Source organism: Rousettus aegyptiacus, unplaced genomic scaffold (assembly GCF_014176215.1).
Source record: "Rousettus aegyptiacus isolate mRouAeg1 unplaced genomic scaffold, mRouAeg1.p scaffold_m13_p_1, whole genome shotgun sequence".
Classification (NCBI taxonomy): Eukaryota; Metazoa; Chordata; class Mammalia; order Chiroptera; family Pteropodidae; genus Rousettus; species Rousettus aegyptiacus.
In genome coordinates this window covers 176,758,462-176,771,095 of record NW_023416284.1, presented here as the reverse complement: position 1 = coordinate 176,771,095, position 12,634 = coordinate 176,758,462, and the positions used below count along the sequence as shown (strand labels likewise).

Below are 12,634 nucleotides of genomic sequence, written 5' to 3'. Positions count from 1 at the left end.
TTATTTCTATTCGTCTTTTAATTTTAGGAATTGCTTCTTCTTTTTTTTATCCTTTTTTTGGTTTGTTTTAGTGTGTGTAAGTCTTTTAAAATATAAATCATTTATCCAATCCCAAAGTCAACACTTTATAACAAGTTACATCCAGCTAGGTCTTGCTTTCATCCTTCTTCTTCTTCTCTCTTTCCATCCTCCATTTATGTTTGTTTTTATTTTATTTTTTCATTTTTTTTTTACAGATACAGGAAATTATGTACATTGAAGCATGTCCTATTTCTCTTACACAAAATTAGCATTCTATACCTATTAAACAGTACCTTACCTTCTCTCTTACTGTCTCAAAGACTCTAAATGTATATATGTATAAATGTCATTTTTTTGTTGTTATTCATTACATGTGGATACCACAGTTTATTCAGCAGTCCCCAGATAATAGGCATTTGGATTCCTTATAGTCTGTTCTTGTTACAAATAATTTTGCAAAGCACATGTTATTACACGTAATTAATTATATTTAAGACAGGTCCTAGAAGTGGGATTTCTAGGGTCGAAGGGTCCATCCGTTTTGTAGGTTCTGCTGGGTTTCTTGCCATTGGGTTCCATTTTGCATTCCCACCAGCAGTGTCTGAGGGTGACTTTCCCTGTAGAATTGGAACTTTAACAGTTTATTTTACGTTTTCTTCTCTTTTGTTTCAGTTTACTTTAGGCTGGTATTGGAGAGCCTATAATTCAGATTCTCTAGTGGTCACAAGTCTGTGCGTAGCAGTAGAATTTAGCGACCACTTTTCCAAGGTGATGTAAGGATGAGCAGCTGTGCTTAGAGGTTAGACTTGCCTCTTACCGACGTGCTGAGGGCTTCAGGGTGGAACTGAGCAAACTGCAGATTTATTTGGAGAAATGAAGTTTGCAGCTACTCCTGACTCTGTTATTCATTGGGTCGCATCAACTAAATTTTTTATAAGTAATTAAAAAAAATGTTAATTTATATTCACACATACATACAAAAGCATATTTAAAAAAAAACTATTTTGTTTTTTAAACTATTTTTTTCCTCTCAAATTTAAGATGCTATTCATTTAAAAACCTGTAATTTGTTCAATAATAAGTTTTTTAGGGAAATGCTACAGTGAAAATCCATGTAGATTTTAAGGTACGTTTTGATTTCAGAATTATAAAAAAATCAGTTTTCCTAGAATCAAGGAAATATGGTTCCCCTGAGAATAGAGAGATAATTATACTTTTTATTTTTAACATGAAATATATAATAATTTCCCCTGTTATACTTCATTTGTTGTTGGTTTGGTCTTCTTTGACCTACTTAGCCTCTGGAACATATAGATCAGTGTTATCTTTCTTTATCTGCCCTTCTACCTTTCTGACATATGAAGATACTGAAGTAGTAATTTTGTCTATTTTGGAAAGTGTTTGTAGTGTGAGGAAGCCAAACTAATCAACAGCAATGGACACTTAGTTTTGAACTTAAATATTAAAATTCGATGTCCTATTTTAATTAATTTAATTAAAATTAAAATACATGTGCACTGTGGCAAATTCCATATAAAATACATTTGTCTCAAATTCCTGTAGTTTAAAATTGAAGCCATAGTTAAGCTGAGACCAAAGACTATAAGAAATTTTAAACTAATTTTGTGTCTAAAGTTTGAATAAGTCATATTGAGTTATAAGCGGGATTATTGGAGTTTTTGATATTTTGCCTTCTTTAGAGTCTCACTGGTAGCCAAATGAGAGGGATTTCATTCACAGTTCTGTATTCCCCAAACTTTCCATGCATCATAAAAACGGCTTTATTTATTTTACATGTCATAAAATTCATCCTATTCAAATTTACAATTCAATACTTTCTTTGTAAATTTACTGGATGATGAAACCATGAAAACAAATCAGTTTTAAATCATTTCTATTCTATCAATAAAATCCTTTATGCCCATACACGGTTACCTTCCATTCCCACGCCTAGCTCCAGGCAAACACCTTTTTACTATGTCTCTGCATAGATTTGCCCTTTCTCTGCATTTCATATAAAGGAACCATACAGTGATATGTGGTTTCTTGTATCTGGCTTTCACTTAGCATGATGTTTTCAAGGATATCCATGTTTTAGTATATGTCCATAGTTCACGAAATGGTATGCCATTGTACAAATACACCGCTCTCTTTGCCGGCTGGTGGATATGTGGATTGTTTCTAGTTTTTGGCTCTTGTGAATAATGCTACCGTACAAAGCCACTCTTAGCATGGGTGTATGCCTTCATTACTCTTGTGGAGATACCTGGGAGTGGAATTGATGGGTTGTATGGTAATTATATGTTTATATTTTTCAGAGACTGCCAAACTCTATTTTCCAAACTGGTTTCTGCATCAATTTTAGCACTCATTGTCATTCAGCACTTCACTGTTGGAAGAAAAAGACGTTTCTTATCCTTCGTTCATTCATGAAACTCATTCCTTTATTTTGCATGTATTGAACATTTACCTTGTCCAAGGTATTGATGATGTAACTTTAAATGACAAAAGTGTTTTCTCCAAGGTGTTCACAGTCTGTTAGAGAAACAGATAATCAGATAACCATATAACCAAATGTATTAAGAGAATTATGTAAGTGAGGCCGACCCCTGGTGCTAGGTGCCAAGATCCTATCCCAGGATCCGAGTAGTGGGGTAAGTTTTAAAGGTTGCACCTAAGCTGGTTCCTGGAGAGGCATCTAGGGGAATGAGGTAGGAAGTGCATTATAAGCCTAGGAGCAGAAGGCAGACTGCCCTGTTTGTAGTCAGAACCCCCTACCCTGATCAACTTTACTGTTTCAAATAGCAGTTACTGCCTATAACACTCTATGCAATTACGTATTTACATGTTGAGCTATTGTCTCTTTTCCCCTTGAGAGTAAAAATCTGTTTTGTTTACTGATATAGTCCCAATATCTCACACAGTGCCTGACACAAAGAAGCTACTCAAATGAATGTGTAACAAACACTAACAGTTTTGATACAAATGTGTGGTTAGTGCTGCTTAATGACAGCGGTTGCAGGTGAGACTTCAGTGAGACAAATAAAATCAGAGTTGCTGGGAAAACTGGATGCACTGATTGGTGAGGAGGAACAGCTCTGAGATTGTAGAACATCATAGCGCAAAGTCATTAGTGTTATCTTGCTTCAGGATTTAAGGCTAGGTAAAACGAGTTTGCCCAATGGCCAAAGGATGATTTGATACGTCTGGCAGAGAACATGTTTCTTTATGACATTAGCTTGCAAAGGGAAGTTTGCAGGTACCAACGCAGAACTTTCAAGTAACTTTTCAGAAACTTAGAAATCCTTGAAGTGGAAGGATACCATTCGAGAAACTAATTTTGGTTAGTGAAGCCAGGAATAAGGGATCCGAGAGGAGTAGGAGGAAGGAAGGAGGGGGAAGAGGCAAAAACTGTCATTCTATCTTTTTTGAGAGATTTTGGCAAGTCAAGCAAGGACAATTTTTGGTACAGTTCTCTGTGATTATCTTCAGAACGGTGGGAAAATGCCATTGCTCATAAAAGAAAGATTTACTGGGAAAATAATAAGGCGTCTTCTACTCAAACTTATTTAGGCTCTTAGTTGAGGTAATTTCAGCCATTTCTGATATACATAAAAGGAATTCACCCAAATGGAGATTTACGCCTTATCTTTTACATTGATTAAAAAAAAATAAAAAATATTAACAAAGGCATACATTTGTGGTTCATTTTTTATTTATTGATTTTTGTATTGTTATCACTTGAGATGGGCTTTTTGTATTGAAAATAAATTGCCTAGAGACTAATAATGCTACACATTAGGTGTCATTTCTGGTTCAGCTCGATGAGAGTATTTCCATTGTTTTAATTTTTTGTTCATTTGTTTTTGGTTCAGTCAGGAGCAGGGACACCAGAGTAGATGAGATAGTGAAATCAGCAGGACTTGATTACGAAGAGTCTCTTTTTATATTCCGCGAAGGCGTGTGGACCTCATCCAAGGGCAACTGGGAACCACACAGGATTTTACTGAAAGAAGTGATGTGAAGAATGTTCATGGAGTAAAGATTTGCTGTTACTACAATTTGGACACTAACTTAGAGGAAAGGACAGAATTAGAGGGAAGGAGGATGGTTTAGGAGACTTTTTCAGTAATTCAGGGGAAAGTTAATGGTGATCTGAAGGACGCGGTAGGTAATGGATGGATGAAGAGCTGCACCAGAGGCAGTGATGGTACAGCTTCATGATTACTGGCACGGATGCTGAGAAGGAAATGGAAGAGGCAAAAATGTCTTTTTTTTTTTTTTTGACAATTAGAAAGTAGTATCATTTATTCAAGTAGAGAACACGAGTAAGAGGAATAGACATTTTATGGAGTAAGATGGTGAGTTTCGTTTTGGAAATGTCATTTTTAGGGAGTGTCTTAGGCATCTCGGGCTGGTCTAACAAAATACCGAAGATTGGATGGCTTAACTAACAAATAGTGCTCACTGTTCTGGAGGCAGGGAAGTCCAAGATCAAAGTGCTGGCAGATTCTGTGTCTGATGAGGGCTCTCTTCCTGGTTTGCAAACAGCTGTCTTTTTGCTGTATCCTCACCTGGAGGTGAGAGGGGGCTCTGGTCTCTTCTTCTTATAAAGACACTCATTATAGGGGCTTCACACTCATGAACTTTTCTAAATTACATTACTTCCCAAAGGTTGTGCCTCCAAATACCATCACTCTAGGGATTAGGGCTTCAGCATACGAATTTTTGGGGGAACATAAACATTCAGTTTCTAACAGGGAGCCCACGGGTCACCCATGTGAATACGTTCACTAGGCAGTTGGGTTCCTGAAACAGGATCTCTGGGGTTGAATCCTAGTTCGAGGTATGGATTTTGGATATGCGTACAAAAGTGAAACATGCAGCCATGGGAGTATGTATAATCCCCCACAGAGAGTCCTCAAATGAGGAGGAACAAGTCTATGGTTCGAAATCTGGGGAACATTGACATTTAAGAAACATACAGGAGAAGATCTCATGGAAGAGAATGAGGAGTGGTCAGAGGAGAAGGGGAGCAGCAGGAGTATGTCATCAGTAAAAAATAAGACATGGGGCATTTCAAGATGGAAGGAGTGGACTATAGCATCAGTTACCAGAGTTCAATTAATTGAGCACTTGGAAGGGTAGATAGGATTTAGCAGTGTGGACATCACTGGGGTTCACGGTAACTACGACTTTTTTGGACCAGTGGGCATAGACATGAATGGATGAAGTAGAAACAAATGGTGAATATAATTATTTTTTATTTTAATACAATTACAGAAATTATATAAAAATGCCTTAGCTGGCCATAATCTTTTCCCTGCTGAGGTCAAATGAACATAAGATTAACCATTTTAAAGTAAGAAACTCAGTGACATTAGTGCACCCATAATGGTGTGCAACTACTATATTTATTTCCAAAATGTTTTCATCACACCAAAAGGAAAACCCATATGTTTTAAGTGGTTGCTCCCTATTTCCCACTCCACTAAGCCCCTGGAAACCACAAATCTGTGTTCTGTTTCTATAGATATACTTATTCTGGATTTTTCATTTAAATGGAATCATACAATATGTGATGTTTTGTGTCTGACTTCTTTCATTTTGCATATTGTTCTGGAGGTTCATCCACACTGTAGTATACATCAGTGCTTCATTCGCATTTATGGCTGATGATAATCCATTATATGGATAGATCATAATTTATGTGTCTACTCCTTTGTCGATGAACTATTTCTGCCTTTTGGCTTTTGCAAATAATGATGCTGTGAACATGCAAGTACGGGTATTTATTTATGACCTATTTTCCCTTATTTTGGGCATATATCTAGGAGTGGAATTGCTGGGGCCTAACATAGTTTTAGAAAACTATACTTTTATATAATGCTAACTGAGAATCCACAGTACGCATTGTACATTGTAAAAAATGTTGGCTTATATAGTCTGTATGTTCTTTAAGTACTTCACATTCTCTTTGAGATAGAATTGGTGAAACCACCATCCAGTAAACAGTCCATCAAGAGATGGTTAAGCTTAATGAAAAAAAAAATACATATCCATTATAAAAATACATATATAGAAATAATTTTTAAGAAAGAAGTACGCTTTATATTCATTTATTTAAAATTTATTTTTCAATTACAACTACAGTTGACATAGAGTATTATGTTAGTTTCAGGTTGCAACATAGCGATTAGACATTTACATAACTTAGGATGTGGTCACCCCGATAAATCTAGCACCCATCTAGAAAGTGCCCTACAGAACTGAGTTCTGAGTCTGACAAGAAGAAAGAATTTCAAGTGAAGAGTTTGAATAAATTAACACATGTAGGAGAGAAAAGGGCAAACAGGCACAAAGCTGTATGTTTCAGTTTAATTTTTTCTGAAGGAAAGAGTGCAAGTGGAACTCTAGTTGGCAACGAGGCTGCAGAACGACCAAGTAAACGGGGAGCACCGGGTGCTACTTTAATAGCTCGCTGACTTGTAATATTGTATTTTCAAAATCAATTTTTACTCCTCTGCCAATAACCACTGGCTCATTTTTTTTTTAAATGTTTTATCTTGTGGTCCGTGTTTATCCACTCAGACACCAGTGTGTCTAGGAGAAGATTGAGTTCTATAGGTGACAAGCAATCTAGCTTCCTTGTGGCTTAGTTCAATTTTCCATCTGCAGTCTTTCCTTTGTAGATAGAACTCTTAGGAATCAATTAAAAGACTGAGTTTTTCTCAGGTATAACTCTGACTTAATTCTCAAAGAACTACCTATAGACTTAGGAGAAGAAATAATGTTGGTTGGGTGTCTATTAAGTATTTTATGTACCTGAGCAAATTTAAGTTTACAACAACCCAGTACATGGGATATACACCTGGAATGACTAATGCCAAAGTCAAGCCTCTGTCTGCCATATATTAGAGTGCTTGCTGATTAGGTGTCATCTTATGGGCTTGTGGCTTTCTAGAGTGGTAGGATGAAAATGATGCTGGAGATGCCTACAAGCCCAGCAGGAAGCAAAGCTCTGATGGGTTAGCTCTGATGTTTCCCAGGAAGACAGAAAGGGGTGGCGCGGGTCCTTTACATGCCACACCTAAGCTACGTCATCTACTTCTCATGGAAAGATTCTGGATGACTTATTAGGAGAATATTAGTTTCTCTTATAAAATGTATATCTGGGATAAGTCCATTGTTGATTCAGGGAGGTGTCTTTTAGTTCTCCATTTCATTTATACTATCTCTAGTCAATATTTGTGATCTCAATAAACTAACCGCTAGGGTTAACATATTTATTCACATATGTGGTATGTATGTATTTCAGGCAGAAAAAGCTGATGGATTTGTCAACTTGCCTGATTTCACTGTGGAGAGAGCATCTGAATGCAAAAAAAAGCAGTAAGTTGTCTATCATTTTCCAAAAAGCTCTGAGCCAGGATAATTATCCCTTCATAATGTTCCTTGAGTGATGTGGCAATTTGGAAGTTAATGAAGATGATGCTCAAATGTCCTAGAACTTTGAGCTTTATGGGTTGACACCCTAAACAGTAATAGGAGCTTTGAACTTCTTGTTTTTCGGAATTTCATTTTGTGGAGCAGATGGATTTTAAAACCCCATGGAGCCTTGGCATGGCATGTTGTTGACAACTGTGTCTGTGATGTAATTAAAAATAAACTCTCTTCCAGGATTGGCAGGGAGATCAGATGTCAAGGTTTTGTCCTTGCAAAGAGGATGACTGGTTAAATAGGATTCTTCGGAGCTGTAGATTATGATGGCAAGAACGGTTTCTTTATCTTAGTTGATGGAATTGTCAGTAACACCTTTGAAATTGAATTCTCTTGAGATGTCTTAGACTGGGGCATTATTCCCCAGTGTAATTTAAGTCCAAAAGATTGGAGACTGACAGGAATCAAAAAAAGTCACTAGCCCATTATCCATGTTTAACTGAGAAGGGAACAATGCAGAGAGTCTGGACTTGGCTTGGAATCATGGGAGGGCCAGCTCTAGACCAGGTATCCAGACTCCACATGTTCTCCTCATGATAATATCCGACTGCATTTTGCATATATCTCCTCTTTACCTTTTTTTTTTTTTTACCCTTTTTTTTTTTTACTGTTATCTTTTTTTCTGTTATACCGGAAAAGAAAAGGGCATATATTTTTTTTTCCTATTGAGTTACATTGCTGGTAGCAACAATCGATTCATTTATTTCTTAGAAAATTAGCTGGTATTAGCTTTAAGTCTGTCACTGTGGTGTGGTTGCGCATACCCGGTGATGCATGAGGTCGGGGTGATTTTTGTGGTTTTGACCAAACTAGTTATTTATAAAATTCTTGCCCAGACTGTAGGACTTTCAGTCTAAATGGTAAAAGAGAAACACTTTATTTGTTGTCTTTAATGTTTTATACTTTTCCTTGAAACTAAAAATCTACCTTATATTTTTCTTTCCTAGAGGGTTGTCACAGGGCGGACAACCTATATTTTTCTGTAAACAAGTTATTGTACATTGTTGACTGAATTAATACTTTTCTTAATGTTGCTGACCTGAGTATTTTGAAGTGCCATCTCTATCACTCTAAATTTTAATTTATTGTCTCTTTATAACAAAACAGTTAGCAAATGAAAATAAAATAATATTCCTGTATGTCTTCAACAGAAACTATTGATTGGTTGAGACTCAATTCTGTTCTGCCTGTCCTAACATATTAAATTAAACTTCTGCTGTTTACATAAAATAGAGATTAGACAATAGGAATTTCATGTAACTAAATTGTTTTTGTAAATTTACAAAGAAAGCAGATGAATCTATCATGCTTATATTTGACTGATTTATTTTCAAACCCATTGACAGTTATAAATACTAATTAATTTCTTATGTGTCTATGCTTTTTCCCCTTCAAGCGCTTTTAAGATCAGCCACCCACAGATCAAGACCTTTTATTTTGCAGCTGAGAATATGCAGGAAATGAGTGTGTAAGTAGAGGAAATCGCTAAATCCAATCTTTATGGGAATGGACTTACTTTTTGGTCTAGTATTTGAATTTTAAGCATATGTTCACATTAATTATTGTTTTATTTATTTCTACTGCTTTAAAGATTAATCTCTTTAGCACCTATAATGTCTTCTTGGCTTCTTCTCTAATATTTAGAAGGATTTTGGAGTATTACCCATATCAAAATGGCTGTTTTAGGAAGAAGTAATGAAATTCTTCCAAGGAAACCACTAAATTGAGAAATGAATAGACAAAAGTCATTATAAGAAAATGTTAAAACGAGAATCTGCATTCCAGGGAGCAAAGCTTGAAAGTATTATGAAACCAATCTCACAGCTTTCAGAATCCCACATGAAAAATATCTCTACATGTAGCATTTCGTATGTGCTGTGTGATTGTTCTGATTATTCTCCTGTATATCACTTCTCCATGTTCGATCCCAAACATTTTGCAAACTATCCTTGCTCAAAGTATATCTAACACAAACTTTATGTCCCAAAATTTCTATTCTTCTTTGCTCTGTTTAAATAAGTGGAATATATGTATAGAGTACTACCTGTCCCACGACATCCCTTACTGGCTCAGATCATGGTGTGATATGTGTATATATATGTGTGTATATGTTATATGTGTATATATATGTGTGTGTATGTGTTTGTGTGTGTGTGTGTGTGTGTATATATATATATATAGAGAGAGAGAGAGTGCTTGAGGCATCAGTGGCATTCTATTTAATTTAAGTTCTATTTTTAGAATTCATAATGTCTCTTATTACCTTACACAACTAACTAAAAATATGTCTATGGAACACCTACTATGTGTCCCATTGTGACAGATCTTGGGCAATAGAAACAAAGAGTACAGACATAATCCTCCATTTAGAGTTTATGACTTTATTTTATTTATTTATATGTAAGGATTTTCTTATCTATTTTTCCTATATAATTTCTGTCTTCCTGCTTTAGACACTTAAAGGAAAAAGAAGCTGCTTTTCTGCAAACACGTGTGTGCTCCCGAGTGCACGTGTACGCACACACACAACAAATAGCCTCTTATAAAAGATCCCATCAGCAGACCTGTCGAGCTAAAAGCATTTTCCTCAGTTGGCTGCATTTATCTTCCCACCACAACCTTTCACGTGAGGGCAGATGGCTCTCTACCACAGAAGGTTGGGGAGCTCAGTGTTGGAAATAACAAGGCAAGGAATCCAGACTGGGTCTTTCAAACAAGTGTTTTATTTACTTGAACAAAGAAAAGAAGTTGTTTCTCTTTCTGATTTTAATCCCCACCCCCCTTGGCTTTCTAAAGCATCTGAGAAAAATTAGAGCAGACACATAAAAGGAGAGGATTTAAACAACTTCACATTCAGAGCTCTTTATTTCTTTTTTATTTGCATTGGTAACTACATCCTATCGATTAGCAAGCCTTAAGTGTGTGAGGGGTGCGTGGAGGGCCCAGCAGTACTTGGAGCCCTTAAGATAGTGAGGGCCAGTCTAGAACTAAACCATCGATTAATCCCAAATGGTCTTTTCTGTTCTTTAATGGTCATGAAAAAGTGCGGCCTCACCCCCGCCCCCGCCACCCCCCCCCAACTCCCCAAGAGCCTCTTGCTGCCTCTGGCTTTTCTCAGTGTCTTGTATCTCGCTCGGGCTTCCTTCCTGTCTGTGTCCTCCCGACCCATCCTGCAGCTGGTTCTTTCAAAGAAGTTCTGTTCTTTCCCACAAGAGACGAGTGAGACCTGGTTTACCAGAGGATCAGTTACTGCTAAGTGTTTTGCTACCTAGTGAATCCTCCTCCTACACGGTAAAATATATTTGTAAACCAGTAAAAGTGGTTTCAGCCGGATTTGCTCTCTAAATTACACATCAGAATTATTGTGCTCCCTGCTCACCTTCTTCTCCAGTTTTTGTTCACATCCTCATTCCATTTCTCTTCGGTTCTCACATTCTCCCTTTGTAGGGATCCATCTAATGGCAAGTAGAGTTGCACGAGTATAAACTACAGATAGGACATATACACGCTACCCGGTTGGCTGTTAAATCAGAGCCTTTTGTAGTTATCAAAGCTAAGGTTTTATTGTCTATGCTGTGAAGATCTGTTAATTTTACTTGAAATTATGTTAGTATTTATCTTTCCAGCTTATAAACAAGATGTGAATTGAAATTTGAATGTCAGATGTCTTGACCTCACTGTTTTGAATGACCTTTATCCTTGAAAGTTGTCCATCTGGCCACTCATAGATAAATGGCCCATTTTGTCTGTGCCTGAATATGTCATTATTTCTTTTATTTGTAATATCGTTAGTAAGTTTTATTATTCTGAAAATAATTTTTTGAATGGCCAACAATGTAGAATCTCTTTGGGCCTCCAGGTTCATTTCTACCTTCTCCCATGAGATTATGCATGTGATAGTTAAAGGTATCAGCTTTCTTTCATACTGATGTGGCCGGTTTAAGCCAGGAAATCGTGTATCTGGGTGTTTCTTAGTGAGATGCAAAGATGTCGGGGAAGAAGGGAGTGAGTGGCGTTTGGCGAGACTGGTCCTGAATGGCGACATTTCTCTTAGGGACAATGAAGGGAAAGGTAATTAAGTTTAATAGAAATGCCAGGTGTTCTGCAGGGACCCTCAAGTAATGAAAGAACTGGTCTCTAAGTGGAGGCTGGTGGTAGCTGCCTGTCTCAGACAGTGTTGATGGGAAGTATGTTCTTGAAACCGTACATTAATTTCTTCGCACTTGTGCGTCTCGAACACACAATCACATCAAGTCAATATACAACAAACTCCCAGGAAACATCTGCCATCTTCTTCTATGTAAATATAATAAGTCTTTTGGTGCATTTATTTATTCAGTCACAGACTTTTTTTTTATTGCCTTGATGTTAAAAAATAAAAACATTCTTAGCAAAGGAGGTAGTTTAAGCCAATGGGTTTAGAAAGAAAACAGTCAAACGAGATTCAAATTGATTGCCAGTTTTTCACAGCTAGTGACTAATGGTGGCATTCAAAAGGACACGGGTTTTGGGTAAGGAAGGGCTAAGAAGAATCTTATTTTTAGTCACTGCTCTTCCATTTTGCTGTGTTTCCATATTTTCATGTTTTTGAAAAGGACTTGGAAATGCCTTTACTTGTTTTAGGAACTCTTGATTTAAACAGTTTTGTCTTGGTATATTACATTTTTTTTTGTCTATTTCACTCTTAGATACTTTTTTTTGAGGGGGGAGGGAAGGTCAGCTTATACAATTATGAAATCAGGTATAAATTAAGAGTCAATTTATATTTGTCTTTTAAAAATGAATCATTGAATTCATTGTGCTTTGCCTGATTACTGTTTAAAAATGTACTTTTAAATGTTTTAATTAAGTAATATATAACATATTCTTATAAAAAAATATATAATTTAGAAGTATGCAAAGTGAAAACCTTCCCAAACTCTCAACTTGATCTTCTAATTCAACTTTTTTCTGTAAGATTAACCAGTTTTAACAGTATCCTATACATCCTTTTTGATGCTCTCTTTGTATACCAATTCATGCACATATGCAAATATAAAGTTTTCGAAGTGCATTGAATCAGGCTAACGATGTTGTTTTTACTTGCTTTTTTCACTTAACAGTATGTTAGGAT

The 12,634-nt window shown here is 36.3% G+C and overlaps 1 protein-coding gene across 11 annotated transcripts in view; it reads left to right on the top strand.

The window, feature by feature from the left end:
- IPCEF1 (interaction protein for cytohesin exchange factors 1) overlaps nt 1–12,634 on the top strand; it is a 140,649-nt gene that overhangs the window by 88,123 nt on the left and 39,892 nt on the right. For all 11 annotated transcript variants that reach the window (XM_016156326.2, XM_016156322.2, XM_016156328.2 and 8 more), the window contains 2 exons: nt 7,340–7,413; nt 8,918–8,989. In XM_016156326.2, the coding sequence (XP_016011812.2) occupies nt 7,340–7,413; nt 8,918–8,989 (146 nt within the window). The remainder of the gene's footprint in view (nt 1–7,339; nt 7,414–8,917; nt 8,990–12,634) is intronic.